We start from the raw sequence: 19,857 nt of genomic DNA on the forward strand, positions 1-19,857 counted from the left end.
ATGTCTACGTGCCTAAGGACAGCACTAATTGCACTCAGTGTTTTATATAAAAGGCATTAAGTTGGGAGTGGGGCATGGGTAGGCCTAGGCGTTTGAGGGGAGGGCTGGGGGTGGTGGTGGACATAACCAAAATATATTGTATATGAGATGCACAATACCGTCAATTTAAAAAGCGGCTGCATCCAGGTTAGATTCAGCGGGCAAGTGGTGCTGACCTTTGGAAGCACTTCTTCCAGTTCCTAAGTTCAAGGTGATTTCATGCATCTTGGCAGCTACTACGGGGTCAGGAGGGTTTGTCCTAGGTGCTTCGGATTCCCGGCTAAATCCTGAGGCCCTGGCCGAAGCCCACACCTCCTCCCTAGCTTCTCAGGCTGGGGAAGCGCGAAGCACTGACCTGTGCGCGGAGAGGACGACCGCGACGCCCACGCGCACGCTCCCGCCGTAGGGACCTCTGCGGAAACACACTCCGCCCCGTCCCGCTGCGGCGCAGGCGCACGGCAAGCCCCAGGCTGGCCAGCTGGGGCCACGTGACTGTCTGAACACGTGACCGCTCGGCGCACCTCCCCGCCCCCTCGCCGCTCCGCAGGTTACCGCCTCCGGTCCTCTAGGGCTTCCGCTCGCGTAGCCGGAAGGCCCTTGCAACGCACGCTCTGCCCCTGTCCGGGCCACCAAATAAAGTTTGTGAGTTCAAAAGCTCTTTAAAAAGAAAAAAAAAAAAGAAGGAAAAAAAAAAAAAAAAGCTGCAACGCTTCCTTTCTGGAACCGCGGCCGTTGAACTCCGAGCGACGCCAGTGAGTGGCGTGTGGCGCCAGAGTGATGGCCGAGTCCCCGGCGTTTCTCTCCGCTCAGGACGAGGGGTGCGTCTCGCTTTTTTTTTTCTTGCGCACTTGGGAGAAAACCCTGTATTGGATGAGGAAGCTATGGGCGATCTGGAGCGCCGGATCCTCAAGCTGAGAGTTCGAGTCCCGCCGGGTGGGAGAGAGCCGGCTTGCTGTGCCAGCCAGCATTAGGACCTAGCTAGATCCGCTGTGTACCTTCTTCCTGGCTGTCACTTATTCCCAGCTCTTGAGAAGCTGAGTCAGGAGGATTGCTGCGAGTTAAAGCGAGCTTGCGCTAGTAGTGAGTTCGAGCCCACCACTGTGGGATACATTAGGAAGTTTGTCTCTAACTAGCGAGGAGGAAAAGCGCTGCGGGGCCCAACAATTAGGACTCATACCTACCGCGGTGTGTATTAATGGTATGGGTCAAACTAATACTCTTACTAAAACATTTACTTAGTCTTAATTTTGTGTGAGCGCGCGTATGCCATTATTCGCGATAGAAGTCAGAGGGCAGCTCTGTGGAGCGGGTTTTCTTCTTTCACCTCTCAGGAGTTCAAAGAGAACACAGGCAGCCAGATTTATCAAGTACCCATACCCACTGAGCCATCTCACTGGCACCACAAATGTCATTAGAAGTAGTTCACTAGTGGAAGCTTGCAATTTTCAAATTTAGAGTTTTTCTCCCTATACACACTTCTCATGAAGTTTATGTTAGGCACAGTAGATTCACTAAAACAGCTAATAGCAAAATGGGACAATTAATGGAACGTTAACTTAATTTAGATTGAAAGTTATTTAAAACTTACAAATTGTTGACTGCTGGAATTTTCCATTGTAATATTTTTAAACTGGTTGAGTGGTTCTGGGAAGGCAAACCTATGGATAAAGGGGAATTACAGTATGCTACACCTTTGAGGGCAAAGTTATAAATAAGAGCAAAAATAAGCATTGGCTAAATAGCCAATCTTTTTGTTTGGTTGGTTAGTTGGTTGGCTGGTTTTCTTTTGATACCGAGCTATTGAATTATGTAGTAGAGGATGACCTTGAACTCCCAATACTCCTGCTCCTAGTGATGTCATTATAGAGATGAGCCACCACACTAGGCTCCAGATTCATATTTCAAATATTTTATTTTCAAATAATTTAATTAGTTTTATGTGTTGGGGGAGGGTGGGACTCACCTGTGACATCACAGGTGGGGAGGTCAGAGGACAACTTGTGTCCGGAGTCCCCTTTGTTCTTCTACCATGTGGGTTCTGGGGAATCGAACTCAGTCGGTCATACTCGGTAGCAAGTGACTTCCCCTGCTGAGGCAAGTCCCCAGCCCTTGGAGTAGTTTCTAGGTGCTTAGGTGTGGCCCTGCCTGGCCATCAGCACAGAGTGCCTTCAGTGTGAAGCCGTCACTGTTTTGAGAGTCCTGCCTCTAGGAGCTTCCTGGCTTCCTCTTAACCCAAGGATCTCATGGGGGGGGGGGGGGGGAGGCTGGATAGGGTTGGAATGTGGTGGGGTAATAGAACCATTTTTTTGCAGTCACCTTAGGTTTTGTGTCTGGTGCCATAGAAAACTCGGATGTTGATCTGCTCACACACACTCTTTCTGTTTTGATACTATCACTGATTGGTAAAAATTCAGTTCTAATACTAGAAGTTAAAAAGCAAATTTGAAGTGCCTCAAAACTCCCAAGTCCAAATCTGGGGTTTTTTGTTTGTTTTTTGATTTTTAGTTTTTTATAGCTCCCATTCAAGGAAGCCTTCTGAAGAAATGCTCAGTTGAGCCCACTAGTTTAAAAGTCAGAACAAGGCACTTGAGTTTGTAGACATCTAGTACATTCAACAGAGATGATTTAGGCAGAGAGAACTGATGAGCTAAGCACTGTATACTACCATACATTAAAAGGTTAATGTTTCAGGAACCAGACAGAATCCCGCTCTTGTACAGGATCCGAGTTTAGATCCCATAATCCAGTTCTGGTGGCTCACAACCACCTGTAACTCTAGCTCCCAGGGATCCAGAGCCTCTGGCCCCAGCTGGCACCTGCACACACCCTACCCACATCGGGGAAATGCAAATCAAAACCACTTTGAGATTTCTCTTTCATCTTTCTAAGCCTCTTAGAAAAGGGTCTAAGGTCAACCCTTATTGACCTAAGACCAGAGCCTGTTTGATTGTAAGACCAGTCCTTTTTTGAACTGAACCACATTGCTGAAGAAGTTTCTGATTTAGAAAAAGAATTTGAGTAGATAAAAAATAAAATGATTCAATTGAGTTCTGGGGCAGAACCCAGTACTGCGGTCTACTCAGTGGCCATGACAGCAGAGTTTCAAGTTTCCTTGGATCTTCTGCCTTCTTCCCTCCTATCCTCTATCCATCTTTTCCCTCCCTTCCAGATGGATCTTGCATAGGATGACCTTGAACTTCTGATCCTCCTTCTGCTGTCTTCTGGGCAAAGGTTACAGTTGTGTGCTACTGTGCTTTTTATCCTGTTCTGGAGCTGCATTCATAAAAGACTAGTGAGCAACATATCCATGAAGCAGATAAAACTGCCTTGCCTTTAATAGTCAGATGAAAAGGAATTTGGATCCAGAAACTAAAATTGGGTATGCCTTCTAGTATTAAAGCTACTGAGTAATGCATGATATTGGACTTTTTTTCCTAGGTCCTTTGCATATCTTACCATTAAGGACAGAACACCGAAGATCTTAACCAAGGTTATTGACACATTGCATCGACATAAAAGTGAATTTTTTGAAAAACACGGAGAGGTAAGTATTATATTTCAGCTTTAATTTAGTGCTAGTTCTTCACGAGAAAAACAGTATTTATAGGTTTCAGCTCTCGTGTACAGACTTGTGTTGGGCACAAATGCTAACCTGTATTTCTGTGTGTTGAGGTAGCCTCCAGTTGACCTGTGTGCTAACAGCTTAGTCTCACTATACCTTAATAGCCATAAATGATGACTTTGACTTCTCTGAAGAGCTTTTGAGATTTCACAGCTACCTGTATTACAGCATTTGTATTACTAATTGGAGACCTCGAGTCCCATAAGTGCAAAACTCAGAGTGAAACGCAGTATGAATTACAGTTGGTTGACAACACAATGTGAGTAAATACAGGAAAGATTTGCTGGTTGAAGTAGAGTATGACTTTAAAATTCACCTTGCCTGTTTAGTCAACAGATAAGAAAAAAAAAACCTAAGTAATTATTTTAATATGGATAAAGCCTTTAAAGCGATGACGCCATTGTCTTTGGATTGTGCTGCATGCACTTGTACCTTCTTTTCCTTCCTTCCTTCCTTCCTTCCTTCCTGTCTTTTTTCTTTTGAGACAAGGTTTCAAATATCTAAAGATCTTCAATGCTTGGATTAACAATTTTTTTTTTGTTTGTTTTTTCAAGACAGAGTTTCTCTGTGTAGCCCTGGCTGTCCTGGAACTCAGTCTGTAGACCAGGCTGGCCTCGAACTCAGAAATCTGCCTGCCTCTGCCTCCCAAATGCTGGGATTAAAGGCGTGCACCACTGCTGCCCGGCCTAGAGTTGCTTTCTTTTATTTATTTATTTATTTTATGTGTGTGTATTTATGTATATGGGTGTTTGATCTCTATGAATATCTGTGTCCCACACACAGCATGCAGTGGCCATGGAGGTCAGAAGAGGGCATCAGATCCCCAGGAGCTGGAGTTACAGATGGCTTCATGTGAATGAGGGCACCAAACCCATGTCTTTAGCAATTTCTTTTTAGATAAAGTCTGGTATAATACAGGAGCATCTTTTACTTTCTTCTCCCCTCTTGAGACTATTCAATTTAGACTGGCCTTGAACTCAGAGCCTTCTGCCTCTGCTTCTTGGCTAGGGTCAGAGGCTTATACTCCCACACCCCAACTCCCTGTTATTTTTTACTGCTGATGTCTAGCTCATCTTGGACACTGACATTTGGGCTGATAGGTGTTCCCAGTGTTTTATACATATATACAACTTCATTTGGATTGGATGTGTATATTTATGTAAGTATAAATGAGCCAAATGTAGATGCTTTGCTTAAATAATTGCCTCCTTTACTTAAACACAAATATGTAAAAGTAACTTTTATTCTTCTGTTGTAATTTTTCTCTGGGAAGCTTACTGCCTCCAGCTGCTAGCCTAGGCCTAGTCCTGGAAGCTTCTAGCCTCCAATCTAACCTAGACCTAGAATGTTTTCAGCCTCTGAGACTCGCTGCTGAGTAAGCGCATCCAGCTTGTTCTTTCTGAACTCTAGCTGGCTGATTCAGCCCAGCTGGCCTGGCTCACACTCCTCTCTCCGCCTCTGAGTTGGCGGCAGACTGACTCTGGCAATCTGTTCAAATCTTCTGGATCCTTCTTGGTTTCTTGCTCATTCTGTGCCTAGCTTGTTCTCTCTTCAATCTCTGTAAAACTTTCCCAGTAAAACTGTCTCCTCCCTCTCTGCTGCTCCACTCTCCCTCTCAACTCTACTTAACTGCTCTCCTCGAACTCTACTGTATTCCTGCACTGTACTTTCTTCTCCTGTACGGTCTCTACCCTAAGTAGCTTTCCTTTGTTCTTTCTTCTCATGAGAATTGGGCATATCCTATTCTGTCAAGTCTTTCTCTGATTCGTCACCTTGTCTGCCACTCAGTTAGACGTCACTTTCAGACATAGGCGCTTCCTTCCACAAACTAACTTTACTGTGCTCTCCCCCCAGCTTGAGCAGCTAAGTAGACCTTAATTATTTGCCACAGTTAGTCTTCAGCTGACCTGAGTGGAGTCTTCCCTTGCCGCACCTGCAATTTCCTATAGGAGCAGACGGCCTGTTGAGCTTGCTTTACAACATAGTCCACCTGAAACAAAGCAACATAATCCACCTAAAACAAAGGATGGGTCTGTGGGCTCTCCCCATATAAATACAGTGCCAAATATTAAACTTTGAGCCTTGATCAGAAAACTTGGCTTGGCTTCATCCTCCTCTCGCCTGCCTGTCCTTTTTCATTTCCAGCCTCCCTTTCAGGTACCTAGTTCATCTGTGGCTGCTGGACAGCTACATTTTTTATCTTCATTGTTTGGGGTTATAGGTGTGTACTAAGGGCATGTCTGTATTCCAACCAGAGGGATTAAAGGTGTGTGCTAATTAAGGGCTATGCCACAACTAGAAACAGGTTTATATATCCTGTAATACAACCAACAAGAAGTCTTTTGTAATTTGGATTTTTTTCAACTAGAGTGACTAAAAATGTAGTAACGGGTCACATCTTATTGTGTAGCTTCAGCCTGTATGTTCATTGTGAGCAGGTGGCCATGTTGGATAAGCATTAGAAAGCAAGGTCTGTTGTCAGTGCAGCCCTGTCCCATTTCACTGTGCTGAGGGCAGGACAGCATCAAAGCACTGGCCTGGGGAGCGTCAGCTCTTTGTAGCTGTCTTGTCTTAGGTGGTGTGTCTCTCTTCAATTTGTCTCTGTGAAACTCTCCCAGTAAAACAACCTCCTTCCACTTCTCTGCTGCTCTAGTCTTCCTCTCAGCTCTACTGCTATAACCTCTTAGGGCTCCCACACTTTCTAGCCTCTCTACTTTGGCTCTATGAGCAATATGTGCCCTCAAGGGAACCATGTCTGTCTTGTGATTCTCAAAAGCCCACCATTTTTTGTTGTTGTTGTTTTTTGTTTTTTCGAGACAGGGTTTCTCTGTGTAGCCCTGGCTGTCCTGGAACTCACTCTGTAGATCAGGTTGGCCTTGAACTCAGAAATCCACCTGCCTCTGCCTCCCAAGTGCTGGGATTAAAGGTGTGTGCCACCACTGCCCAGCCCAAAAGCTCATCCCTTTAGACTACCTGATTGGGTAGATGTTGACTCTCTTGGGGAGGTGTCACAGGCCTCATTTATTTGTCACTGACTCTGAACACAGTACCTGGCACAGAAAGGACTCAGAAAATGTTTGAATTGAACTGAAACAAGATATAAAAGAGGTATTGATGCCACATTAATTCTTGGCTCTTATAAGATGCTGCTGCTGACAACCTTACATAAATCTCAGCTGGGGCCAGGTGTGCTGGTATCTGTCTTTAATCCCCACACCTGAGAGGCAGAGGAAAGTGAAGCTCTGTGAGTTCAAGGCTAGTCTGGGCCACGTTGTGAATTCTAGGTCAGCAAGCACTACACAGCGAGACCCTGTCTGGAAGCAAACAAACAAAATCTCAATTATAACGTATCCTTAAATAATCTACTCAGGTGAAGACCTCAGGGCAGAGGGTTGCAGAGGGTAAGTTCCTCTTTAGAGTGGAGGCCGTGCTGGAGAGACTGATGCTCAGCAATTAAGAGCACGTGCTGCACAGGCCTGAGGACTGGAGTCTGGATCCCAGTGGCCACAGAGCAAGCCTGCTGTCCTGCAAACCCTGGAACTCCAACCCTGAAGGACCTTTGCGTGTGCACACGCATGCTTCTGTGAATTGTGCACGAGTGTGCACACATACAGAGGCACATACATAAACAAGTAAAACTTCAAAAAGGGAAAGCCATGTATTGTGTGAGTATGTGTACTGAGTATTCCAGCCTGGGATCCAGGCTCCAACCACAGGTGGAGTTTCAGGCTTAGTTTCTAAAACTTGGTAGTTTTTGCATCTTCTAACATTGCAACCCTGCTAATCTCTTAAAACCTCAGCCTCTAGCAGCAAAGTGGATCTTACTTGATACGAAAAAGATTTGAGTGTGGGTGTATCATAGTGATTGAGTGCTTGCAGAACATGCGTGAAGTACTGGCTTCCATTCTGAGCTGAGGGAGGAGAATGAGGATAGATTATCAAAGTGATGGGATTGAAACACAATAGGGACTTCCCTAATAATGGTCTTATTAAAAACCCTCCCTTCACGTAGCCCAGGCTGGCCTCAGACTCTGTAGAGCCTGTGCTGGTGTTGGCCCTTTGATCCTTGTGTCTCAGCGTCACAGTTCTGGGATTACAGCATCGCCCTCCTTGCTTCAGCTGTGTCTTCTTTCCCACGAGACAAGCTTCTTGCCAGGGTGGGATTGTTATCCCATCTTGTGTCTCCTCTCTGATGTGTCACAGGGATGGGGCATATCTGTCTGTCACTGACCTGGGGGAGCTGCAGGAGGAACTCAGGGAGTCCAGGTTTCCTTCCTAGTCATGGCACTGGAAGGGTGTGCAAGTGGGAAAGGTGCAGGGGGATACCAGTGGGTTCCTTCCCTCTGCCTTGGTCAGCCTTAGAAGACAGGAAAGAAAGGTTGTTAAGATCTATGTGCTGTGTGTAAGATCATATAAAAGCCAAAGTGTGAGTTTTAAACACTGTGTTTTTCCTTCTTCACTTTAGGTCTCTACAGCTACAAAGCCCTGAAGGAATATGCACACTTGTGTGCACCCACAAACAGCAAAGCTTTTTCTTTTCCTTTTGTACTTTCACAGGAAGGCATTGAAGCTGAAAAGAAAGCCATCTCTCTTCTTTCTAAGTTACGGAATGAACTGCAGACAGATAAACCAATTATCCCCTTGGTGGACACGTGTGTTGACACCGACACATGGAATCAGTACCTGGAGTGTCAGCGGAGCCTTTTAAATGAAGGCGACGGGGAGCCACGCTGGTTCTCCTCACCCTGGTTGTTTGTAGAGTGCTACATGTATCGCAGAATTCATGAAGCCATCATTCAAAGGCAAGTGTTCAGCCAACAGATAACAAGTGTTTATGTAATTGACAACTATTTTTGAATAGTTTATCGGGAGCCAACAAGATGGCTCAGCAGGTTAGAGTCTTGCTGCCAAAATGGGAAGAACCCACATAGTGGAAGGAGAGAAGCGAATCCCCAAACTTGTCCTTTGATCTGACTTCCATAGGCATACCGTGTCACATGAGCACCTTCAACAAATGTAATTAGAGAAAAGAATAGTTCAGCAAATAGAAATAATACTGTTGGACATTTCCACAAATGACTGGGTGGTCTGACATTACTGAAGACTCTGTGTGTGCGTGTGGAGGTCAGAGAAGAGCTTATGGGCATCAGTGCTTAAACCTTCTCTCCCAGCCTTAAAAATGCTTTCAAAAAGATTCCTACAGTAAAAACAAATATTGCTTACTGAATAAAAATGTTAATTTGAAATTTAAGATGGAGCTGCATTTTTGTGGTGGCCACCTTAAACCATAGCACTTGAAGGGCAGAAGCAGGTGGATCTCTGAGTTCAAGGCCAGCCAGAAAACTGTGGGGACTTTTTTTTTTTTTTAAATTAAGATAGATGCTAGATGGTAGTAGTGCAAGCCTTTAATCCCAGCACTTGAGAGGCAGAGGCAGGCGGATCTCCATGAGTTTGAGGCCAGCCTGGTCTACAGAGGGAGTTCTAACCCAGCTAAAGCTATACAGTGAGAACTTGTCTCTCTTAAAAAAAAATAAAATAAAATAACAAAGGAACAAAGAAAGCATTCTTTATAGCTATCAAGAAATGTGCCTAGTTACCTTTCTCATTGTGCTGAGCACTTGGCGGAGGAGGTGGCTTAGGCAGGGTGACTGTGGCTAGGAACAAGAGTGGGTTCCATGGTGGCAGAGGAGGCGTGTGGCATGAACGGGGCATGCAGTTAGCCTGTCAGGTCACATCAGGAGCAGAGAGTAAGGAGAACTGGGGCTCAGCTTGCTCTCCTGTGCAGCCCAGGGGATGGTGCTGCCCACATTAGGATGGGTCCTGACCTGATCTGGATATTCTCACAGATGTGTTCAGGGATTCGTCTCCAAGGGGATTCTAGAGCTTTCATTTGACAGTGTACACCATTACAATCAGATATCAGGGTTTATTCTGTAAAGGAATAATCAGAAAAGGGACTCTCATACTCTCTTAATTTTTCTTCTGCTTTTTTAGTTTTAAAGATTTATTTGTGTGTTTATATGCAGTGTTTTTTTTTAATTTATTATTATAAATAAGTAGACTGTAGCTGTCTTTAGACAAACCAGAAGAGGGCGTCAGATCTCATTATTGGTGGTTGAGAGCCACCATGTGGTTGCTGGGACTTGAACTCAGGACCTTCGGAAGGGCAGTCAGTGCTCTTACCCACAGCACCATCTCGTCAGCCCATTTGCACTGTTTGTTTATGTATGCACTACTTGCTTGTGTGTGTACACTATCTACATGTATATCTTTATATATATATGCACTGTATGTGTGTGCCAGCAGAGGCTGGAGGCCTCTGGATCCCCTAGAACTGGAGTTACAGGAGGTTCTAAGTTAATTGATTTGAGTGCTGGGAACAGAACCTGGGTCCTAGAAGAATAGGAAGTGCTCTTAACCACTGTATTTCTCCAGCCCTGGTATTTTGTTTTTAATGGCTAGATTAAAAACAAAACAAAACAAAAACCCCCAAAAACTAAGTGTCATATATTCCAAAAACTTCTTATAGATCATGTATTCTATTTACATTTTCTTAGAAAATTCTGATATGCATCTGTTTTATAGTGCAAAAGAAGAGGTGATGGTAATTGTTCTTTTGGTTTATAGGTTCCAAAACTACAAGTTTGATATAGGAGCAATCCTTTTGTACCTGATTCTAAACACTACAGTGCAGCTCAGGCTCCATGGCCAACCTGTAACGCTGTGCTTGCTCTCACACGACTGGGGAAGGGAGGCAGGGATGGCCAGGGATGGGCAGGGACATAGACATCAGGCAGTGAGTGAGCACGAGTGAGAAGACTCTCCCCAGACTGGCTTCAGCGAGACAGCACATTTAATTGGGAGAACAAAGGCTACTTAAACCTTTAGGGAGTGAGTAGGGGTCTTCGGGGAGAGTGAACATGGTTGGCAGGGGCCAGGACAGTGAGGATGCCTCAGATGCATGGAGAGGAGTTTCAGATACTGCTGGACATAGCCTTATGAGGAGAGGAAGCTCACCCTGGCTGCCAGTCAGAGTGCAGGGCTGTGTGGGCTGGGATATGCAGGCCTGGGCCAGGTTGGGAGCTATCCTACCCTCCATGATCTCAGAGCCAGATTTCTGGGTTTGGACGTACCTCAACCCCTCTCTTGGGGAACCCACGGCTCCCTGGCCCCACAATCATAGAATGATTTAAAGTAATTGATCAAAGCCAGTTTGAGAAACTGAGGCAAAAAGAGTATATGTTTGAGGACAACCTGAGTTGTATACCAAGTTCCAGGTTACCCTCGGTGTGAGACCTGGTGAAAGAAAGAAAAGAAGGGAGTAAGAAGTGAATGAATGAATCAAACCAATACTAATTACAAAACAAAACCATTTTAGGAATACTATAGCTTTTGAGTCTAGTTTCTGCTGAGCAGATGTATCCTAGAACTTTGTTTATCTTTGGTAACAACCACCTGACCTGGGTCGGTTTTGTTGTTGTTGTTGTTTGTTTTGGTTCGTTTTTTTTTTTTGCCTGCTTTTAAGCTATGTGTTGATTTACTGATTATATATGTCTTTCTTTTGTTTTGTTTTGTTTTGTTTTTGTTTTTTGTTTTTTTCTGAGACAGGGTTTCTCTGTAAACCCCTGGCAGTCCTGGAACTCACTCCGTAGACCAGGCTGGCCTCGAACTCAGAAATCTACCTGCCTATGCCTCCCAAGTGCTGGGATTAAAGGCGTGTGCCACCTCTGCCCATCGATTATATATGTCTTAAGGTTTTACTGCTGTGAATAGATACCAGGACCAAGGCAACTCTTACAAAATAACATTTAGTTGGGGCTGCCTTACAGGTTCAGAGGTTCAATCCATTATCATCAAGGCAGGAGCATGGCAGCATCCAGGCAGGCATGGTGCAGGAGGAGCTGAGAGTTCTACGTCTTCATCTGAAGGCTTCTATGAGGAGACCCATTTCCAGGCCGTTAGGATGAGGGTATTAAAGCCCACACCCACAATGACACACCTACTCCACAGGGCCATACCTTCTAATAGTGCCACTCCCTAGGCTGAGTATATACCAGACATCACAATATATAAATGTTTTTTCTTCCTGAGACATGACCTTGGTGTCTTTGAACTCCCATATCCCAGGCTGGCTTCAAAACCACAGTCCTCCTGTCTCAGCCCCCTAAGTGCTGAGATTACTGGTGAGTGCCATCTTACCTGGCTCCTAAGCGTTATAACTGAAACATTGTGAGCAGCCTATGGAGGCTTCTTGCACTGACTGTTGCATGATGGGTTCATCAGTATTGATGCACAGCATTCTCAGTCGTCCACATTGCTGTAGAGTACTGCATATTGTGAACCTTTAGTCAGGTACTCTGGGGTGCTGATAGCTTAGTTGTTCTAGTTTGGGATTTTTATAAAGAACGAAGGCTACAAACATTGTAATGTGGGCTCTGGGGGTTAGATTTCTTTCATTTTACTTTTTGTGTGTATGTGTGCTTTGCATGTATGTCTACGCACCACTTGCATTGCTAGTGCCTGCAGATGCCAGAAGGGGGCATCAGATCCCCTTGAATTCGAGTTACAGATAGTTAGAGCTTCCATGTGGGTGCTGAGAATTGAACCTCGGTCCTCTGAATGAGTAACCAGTGCTCTTAACCACTGAGCCCCATTCCATCTGCCCAATTATAACATGTTTTTGATGATGATGTGTGTGTGTTTGTGTTGGGAATAGTTTTAAGTGTATTATTTGATCAGGGCATATGGCCATACACAGTCTCATTAGATACTGAAGTAAGTGAATGTTCTAAAATGAGAAACTTTGCATATCTATGTGATATTTGCTCCCTTAATCATAAACAAAAATTCATGTTCCTACTTGAGCTATGACTTTAATCAATAACCATTAGCTAAAGAACATGAGTTGGCAGACTTTTCTGTAGAGAGCTAGAGTATTTTAGCTTTCTAGGCCAATGGTCTTTGTCACAGCCACACAGTTTTGCCACCATGGTGTGAGCTACGGCTGTAGCCCCCAGGTCAGTGTGTATTCCAATGTGACATTGAGCTTCCTGTTCCACACGGCACAGAGTGTAGCACACACCCTCTTCCTTCCCTCTCTCCCTCCCTCCCTTTGCTGTCCTAGAATTCACTATGAAGCCTAGATTGGCTCCACATTCCAGAAAACCCTCCTGCCTCAGCCTTCTACAGGCATAGACCACCATGCCTGACTGCATCTAAACTGCTTACCATTCTTGGTTTTTGGGTCACACAGAACAGGCCTCACTGGGTCTGTGGGAATTGTTTGCCATCCCCACATTTGAACTTGTGCATCCAGATGGCCTCTTGCCCTTTTAAATCATCATGAGGGACTGACTGATTTCAATAATGCTGTCATTGCTAAAAATACCTTTTAATTCTTTGGAATTTATTTCTAAGCCCATTTCCAGTCCTCAAAAAGGAAAATTGGTTTCATTAATTTGAGTTACTCCAAGTTTTTTAATCAAAATGTTTTTACTCAGCTTGATTGTAGTCTGTTCTACTGACATTTCTGAGTGACTTTTGCTGGTTGCCAAGCGAGCTCCACAGTCACTGACCATGTTTAATAATATGCCACAGGTTCTGAAGAAAGTTCCCAAAGAGGAGCTGCAAAGTGCTTTGGCAATGACAGCCCCTTGGAGTAGAGGTGTGGCTTCCCAACTCACTGCTGGTCAGAAGGAGCAGCAGCACCTGGTATGTCATTTATAAGGACAATCTTGCTGAAAGTTGAGGCAGGAGGACTGCTATGAGGTCTAGGTCAGCCTGGACCATACAGAGAGAAGCTGTCTTAAGATCAAACAAGCAAGCTTCATTACATGAGACCTGCATTGTTTACATCCTAACATGGATGGCCTTTGAAGAATGTAGCTAATTGCAAACATCAGTTAATTAGGATGTCTTTTCAGTTCCTTAACGGCTATCATATTAGTACTTATTTCTTGTTAGTGATTTTCTCACACACCTTCTTGTGAAGATGATAAAGCCATAACACAAACATCACCTTAGGTCAGAAGTGACCTGGGAGTAAAGTTTGATTACTTGTGTATCCAAATCTGTGCACAAGTAATCCATTTGTCATTCCGCTAGTATTTACAGAGTATTCAGTTTTCCTGGAGGGCTCTCTGGCAGCAACTCTTGGTTTTCACTGTAGCATTCATGATGTGGGCTTACTCTCCATTCTTGTCATTAGGAGCCCTCCACATAGGGGATGAAAGGCTATCTGTCTAAAGTAGTTACCTTGTAATCTCCTTTCCCACCCCCATTCATCTCTGGTGGGAAATGGCCATGGACACAGTCATATAATTCCCAGCTAGTTTTAGTAAAGTAGCTTTTCTTTGAGTTTCAGTTTTTGCTTTGTTACTTTCTTTGAGAGAGGATCTCACTGTGTAGCCTTGGTTGGTCTTGAACTCATAGAGTTCCATCTGCCTTTGCCTGTGGTGCAGCAGGTTAAAAGTGTGTGTTACCAGCCATTCCTGGCCCAGAGATTTGTTTTTGTGTGACTGAGTGGTTGATGCTGTGTCTCAGATCTGTTGGTTTCTGAGATGGCAGTGCTGTCTTCCCGTTAGGGAGCTGGGGTCACCCGAGAGAGGGCTTCTTGTTGTTGGTTTAAAGGGTAGGGACTCACAGAAATGCCTCTCTGTGGTTCTCTCTTGCTACAGTCCTCCAATCCATGACTTCGACGTGTTTAAGGAAAGCAAAGAGGAGAACTTCTTTGAGTCACAGGACACCATCGATGCCCTGTGTACACACTTGCTGCAGCTGAAACCCGTCAAAGACCTCGGGGAAAACCAGATTCAGGACGAGTTCATTAAACTCCTGCAGGTATACAAAGACTCCTACAGGCATGACTTTCTACACATGCATGCTATTTTATGCAGATGGTTATACACTAGTGACGCTGTGTTATGATTCTTTTTCTGCTACTTTTGTTTCTTTTTCTTTGGTGTTTTCTCTTGCTAAACAGTCTCTTATGGTAGCCTGAGATTTTAAAAAGAAAGAGAACTCTACATGCCAACTCACTACTCCTGACAGCTCACTCTTTCAGGAAAATTTCTTCTTTTAACCTGTGCCCTTTGTCCCATGTTAGACCCTTTAGGATAAAGGATAAAGGAGAAGGAGTCAGCCATTTGCCTCCTGTCTTTGATCTTGATGTAGTCCATTATTTCTGCTCCCTCATAGAGAAGGCCAGAGTTGTCTTCTTGTCCTAAGGAAGCTGAAGTTCTTTTAGCTCCCGGGAACAGTGGTCTGTTTTCAAAGCTTATAGCTCTGTGACTGTCCATGTAAATAATTCTGGCTAAACACTTGTAGAAATAGGGTCACAGGAAAAAAAAATGACCACCTCTGCTGCCTTAGCTCTCTTTTTATATTTTGATACAGTCTTTTTTTTTTTTTTTTTCCGAGACAGGGTTTCTCTGTGTAGCCCCAGCCATCCTGGAACTCCCTCTGTAGACCAGGCTAGCCTTGAACTCAGAAATTCACCTGCCTCTGCCTCCCAAGTGCTGAGATTAAAGGCATGCACCACCACCGCCCGGCGATACAGTCTTATTCTAGGCTGACTGGCCTGTAATTCATATAGTGCAGGCTAACCTCAAACTCACAGCAGTCCTCCTGCCTCAGCCTCTCAAGTGCTGGGATTGCAGTGTGAGACAGCACGCCCAGCTTAGTGCTTGTGATACTGAGGGCTATGGATGGCTGAGATGGGTTGAAGGGCATGTGCAGGGCTAGCAGGCAGCAGCTCGGCTGGGCACTGTCAGGTCTGACGTGTGCACGTGGTCCCAGCAGGCTGGCGGAAAGGGTGACTTGGACACATCATTTGCTTTTGATTTTTACAGTGATTTATGGGGCATACTCTTGCCACAGTGTACAAGTAGCAGTCAGAAAACAAATTGCAGGGGTTGTTTCTCCTTCTGCCATATTGGGTGCAGAGACTGAATTCAGGTCATCAGGCGTGGTGACAAATGCTGTTTCCTGCTGAGCCACCTTACCAGCCCCACTTTGTTTTGTTTTTTAAAGATTTATTTATGTATGTGGGCTATATACTGTCACTGTCTTCAGACACACCAGAAGAGGGCATCAGATCCCATTACAGATGTTGTGAGCCACCATGTGGTTGCTGGGAATTGAACTCAGGACCTCTGGAAGAGCAGTCAGTGCTCTTAACTGCTGAGCCATCTCTCCAGTTCTCCCCGCCCCACTTTGTTTTATTTAAGCCTTATGTCTTTTAAAAAAAAAAATCCATTAGTTGATCTTTTTTGTTTGTTTATTTGGTTTTTGTTTGTTTGTTTGTTTGTTTGAGACAAGGTTTCTCTGTGTAGTCCTGGCTGTCCTGGAACTTACTCTGTAGTCCAGGCTGGCCTCAAACTCAGAAATCTGCCTCTGCCTCCCATGTGCTGAGATTAAAGGCATGCGCCACCACCGCCCGACCCATTAGTTGATCTTAATGATGCTCCTGTTGAAGAAGTATCATCCTGATTTTAGTTTTTTTCTTTGGTTGGTTTGTTTTGAGCCAGGGCCTTCCATGCTGTGCAGGCTGGCCCTGGATCCCATGTTGTAGGCATTCCTTTTGTTTGAGCCGTCTTGCAAGTAACTGGGAATGTAACCATGTGCCATCATAACTAAGCATTTTTCTAACTTTAAAAGTGATAGCTGGGTATGGTGGTACACACTTTTAAGGCAGATGCAGGAAGATCTCTGAATTCAAGGCCATTCAGGGCTGGATAGTGAAAACCCATTTCAGAAAAAGTGCATATAAAAGATAGAGTCTCTCTGGACAATACTTATTTGTGTGTATGTGTGTGTGTGTACACAAATGAGTGTATATGTGTGTGCCTGGAAGCCAGGAAGGGTGCCAGATTGCTTAGAGCTGGAGTCAAGGGTCTGGGACTCTGGTTGTGATATGTAGGTGCTGGAATTGAACTTGGGCCCTCGTAATTGCACAGTCGGTGCCCTTAGCTGCTGAACTATCCTGCAGCCCTTTGGGTGATTTTTAAAAAGAAAATGTTATTGGAAGGCAGTTGTCCATTTCCTTGTTGTCTGCAGTGACTTCCCTTCTAACCCTTAGGAGCTGACGGGCATTACAGAGAGAATGTGGTCCGTGTTTTTTTGTGGTTATGCTGGGGTTGAACTCAGGCCCTCATGTGTTCAGGCAAGTGCTGGAAGCCTGAGCTTCACCTCGGCTGCTGTAGCACCCCACGTGCACACAAAAGACCTATGGAAGCACCCCAATGCTTCCATAGCCAAGACTTTGGTGTGCTGTGACATGCATTATGTCAGTCCTCAGGGGGCAGGACTCTGTTCTCATTTGAGTTGCAGAACCTGAGCCCTAGGACCTTAACTGCTGATGATCTGCGATGGACAATGTTTGCACACAGGTCCGGCAGCAAGCCTGCAGTCCTTGACGTGGGATTTTGTAGCCTAAAAAGCATAGGATGAAATAATATTTCCTAGAAAATAGCACTGAGCATTGCTTCAGTATGTAGCTAAATAATAAACAAATGGCTACATTGGGCCTGTGGCTAACATCACCTGGTCTTAAGAATTAGGTCTTGAAGCCGGGCGGTGGTGGCACACGCCTTTAATCCCAGCACTTGGGAGGCAGAGGCAGGAGGATTTCTGAGTTTGAGGCCAGCCTGGTCTACAGAGTGAGTTCCAGGACAGCCAGGACTATATAGAGAAACCCTGTCTTGAAAAAAAAAAAAAAAGAACTAGGTCTTGAGATGTCTGTGTGTCCAGTTTCCATTAGCAAACAAACAAGCTAGGTCTCAGGCTGGCAAATCCTCCTGAGCTTGTGTGGTCAGTACAAAGAAATACAGCAATTTGGGGATGTGGGCAGTAAAGGAGCTTGGCCTTTTCTCTTGATTTCCAATTAGAAAATAAATTGTGATCCTCTCTGTTAGAGCTTCTGATGATGTTATAACATCTGTGTCTCTAAATTAGTAATGTAGTTGCTAATGCTAATTACAGTTTTTACATAATATCAAATATTTGATTTACATAATACCAAAATATCATTGTCTTACTTTACTAAATTCAGTATCATGTAATACATTCTGTGTTAGAGAAACTATAGATTTGGTGGACATTTTAAGAATTTTATAGAACTATTATGAGTATTTTGGGGTACCTTTCTGTACAGTGGAGTTGTTGGTTATATAAAAAAGTAATGACTTTTTTTTTTTTTTCCAGATTTCCCTCTGGGGAAATAAGTGTGATCTGTCTCTCTCAGGTGGAGAAAGTAGTTCTCAGAAGACCAATGTAATAAATTGTTTGCAAGACCTAAAACCATTTATTTTGATAAATGACACAGACTCTCTGTGGGCCTTGCTCAGTAAGTTAAAGAAAACCGTGGAAAAGCCTGTAGTTAGAGTGGACATCGTTCTGGATAACTCTGGATTTGAACTGATTACAGACTTAGTGTTTGCGGATTTTCTGATATCCTCTGAGTTAGCTACTGAGATTCATTTTCACGGGAAAACTATCCCGTGGTTTGTGTCTGACGTTACTGTGCGGGACTTTAATTGGATAGTCGAGCGTATGAGGAGTAGTAATCTAGAGTCCATGTCCACCTGTGGGGCCAACTGGGAGACCTATGTTAGGATGGGGAGGTGGGTTTACCACGACCATGCATTTTGGACTCTGCCTCATCCATATTGTGCAATGGCCCAGGTCGCCCCTGACTTGTATGCTGAACTGCAAAAGGCATGTCTTGTTTTATTCAAGGGAGATTTGAATTATAGGAAGCTGATGGGTGACAGAAAATGGAAGTTCACCTTTCCATTCCATCAGGCTCTGAGCGGCTTTCACCCTGCACCTCTCTGTAGCATAAGAACATTAAAGTGTGAGCTTCAGGTTGGTCTGCAGCCTGGGCAAGCTGAGCAGCTCACGGCCTCTGATCCCCACTGGCTGACCACTGGCAGGTATGGAATATTTCAGTTTGATGGTCCACTTTGACTTCACTCAGGAGTTCCCGGTTGCAGAGAACATTCTGAGAATCTCCCTTCAGCCTCAGATAAACAGTGCATGGAATTAGGCCTGGCTTCTTAGCGGTGTGGGAAGCCCCTTCTCTCAGCTCCTTGCTATCTTATGTACTATATACATGAGGCTTCCATGAAATGGTTTCCCCCACTGCATTGTTTTGGGTTTTAAGCCAGTTACACTTCTGTTGGAATATTAGTCACTATTCCAAGTTAAATGCAAAACTTTCAAGTGGTTTTAATGAACTAATTTTTAATTTCAAAGAATGCAAAAAATATGTGATTTTGCTTTAGAAATTAATTTAAATGTTAGTTAATCCTGTTTTCTTCAACTGAATGATTATTTAATACCTAAGAAACTTAAGTATTATTTAGCTTAGTTTTGGCTCTTGATAGTGGCCAAGTGAACACATGCCTTGTAAGAGCTCTCCCAGGAGGCATGTACATGATGCTTGAACACAGAGACAGAATTACCTCAGACCTGAATTAGAGCCTGCTTTCTTGCACGCTTAAGTTTTCAAAGCCCATTTTCTTCCATAGAGTTATATTTTGCGTGGCCTGTGGAATGGGGCAAAGCACAAACTGAGCATCATAAACACGGTGACTGATGAAGTACGAGTGCAGTTATTTCCATTGTCCCTAGGATTGCCCTGCTGACGTCACCACCGCAGTGACGTCCAGGTGAACACAGTATTGGTTTGCAGCAGCAGACTGTTGAATGGAGACAACTGTTCTGTTGTTTTTACATACTGCCAGGCTGAGCTCAGTCTATATCACATGCTGTGTTGTTCCTCACCTCAGACATCTCAGAGCCTGTACATTCATGTTACTTTGTTTCAAAACTAATTGGAAATAAAGTTGGAAATGCTTTCTTGTACTGGAATAATAAAATGAATTTTACAGAGAGATCTCACTGGTTTTTGTTTGCTTTTGGGGTTAAATGAGGGTGAGTAGATTAAGATCTGCACAATACACTGCAGTCCCTGTGAGGTGGTGTGACAGTGAAGCTGGACCCTGCTCTTGCTCAGGCTGGGGTTCTTCAGCCTATGAGAAGCTGGCTGGAATGTGCTGCTTCCTTGTTCATAGGTCTGTTTGAAGCATCAAGAGTCTGAAATGCTCAGCAAGTTGTAACTTCATGCAGACCTGGTGCTCAGAACATAGGTGTGTGGATGGGCCTCCTGAGCTGAGCTGTCACACGCCACACTT

The 19,857-nt window shown here is 44.4% G+C and overlaps 2 protein-coding genes across 6 annotated transcripts in view; one reads left to right on the plus strand and one right to left on the minus strand.

The window, feature by feature from the left end:
- Window positions 1–2,062, minus strand: part of Rmnd1 (required for meiotic nuclear division 1 homolog) — a 33,024-nt gene extending 30,962 nt beyond the window's left edge. The window contains exon 1 of one of the 4 annotated variants that reach the window (XM_031351112.1): window positions 2,003–2,062. The gene's annotated coding sequence lies outside the window, so the exon portion shown is untranslated. Of the gene's footprint in view, window positions 1–158; window positions 543–2,002 lie in introns of those variants that run through there. The other 3 variants (XM_031351111.1, XM_031351109.1, XM_031351110.1) reach the window with 3 other exon arrangements.
- On the plus strand, window positions 503–19,559 carry Armt1 (acidic residue methyltransferase 1). Of its 2 annotated transcripts, none has more exons than XM_031351113.1 (5): window positions 503–857; window positions 3,478–3,583; window positions 8,219–8,463; window positions 14,338–14,500; window positions 17,864–19,559. In XM_031351113.1, the coding sequence occupies exons 1-5, from the start codon at window positions 817–819 to the stop codon at window positions 18,626–18,628; spliced, it is 1,320 nt and encodes a 439-aa protein (XP_031206973.1). In that variant the 5' UTR covers window positions 503–816; the 3' UTR covers window positions 18,629–19,559. The 2 variants fall into 2 exon arrangements, with proteins under 2 accessions (XP_031206973.1, XP_031206974.1); XM_031351114.1 differs by lacking the exon at window positions 503–857 and adding an exon at window positions 2,122–2,133.
- Window positions 19,560–19,857: the final 298 nt, after the last annotated feature.

This window comes from Mastomys coucha, unplaced genomic scaffold, assembly GCF_008632895.1.
Source record: "Mastomys coucha isolate ucsf_1 unplaced genomic scaffold, UCSF_Mcou_1 pScaffold5, whole genome shotgun sequence".
NCBI lineage: Eukaryota > Metazoa > Chordata > Mammalia > Rodentia > Muridae > Mastomys > Mastomys coucha.

Excerpts from the sequence above, each read along its gene's own strand:
- Armt1 (XM_031351113.1), top strand. The coding sequence starts at position 817 with ATGGCCGAGTCCCCGGCGTTTCTCTCCGCTCAGGACGAGGG. Across the intron at positions 858-3,477 it reads CTCTCCGCTCAGGACGAGGG|GTCCTTTGCATATCTTACCA; the intron begins GTGCGTCTCGCT and ends TTTTTTTCCTAG. Across the intron at positions 8,464-14,337 it reads CATGAAGCCATCATTCAAAG|TCCTCCAATCCATGACTTCG; the intron begins GCAAGTGTTCAG and ends CTCTTGCTACAG.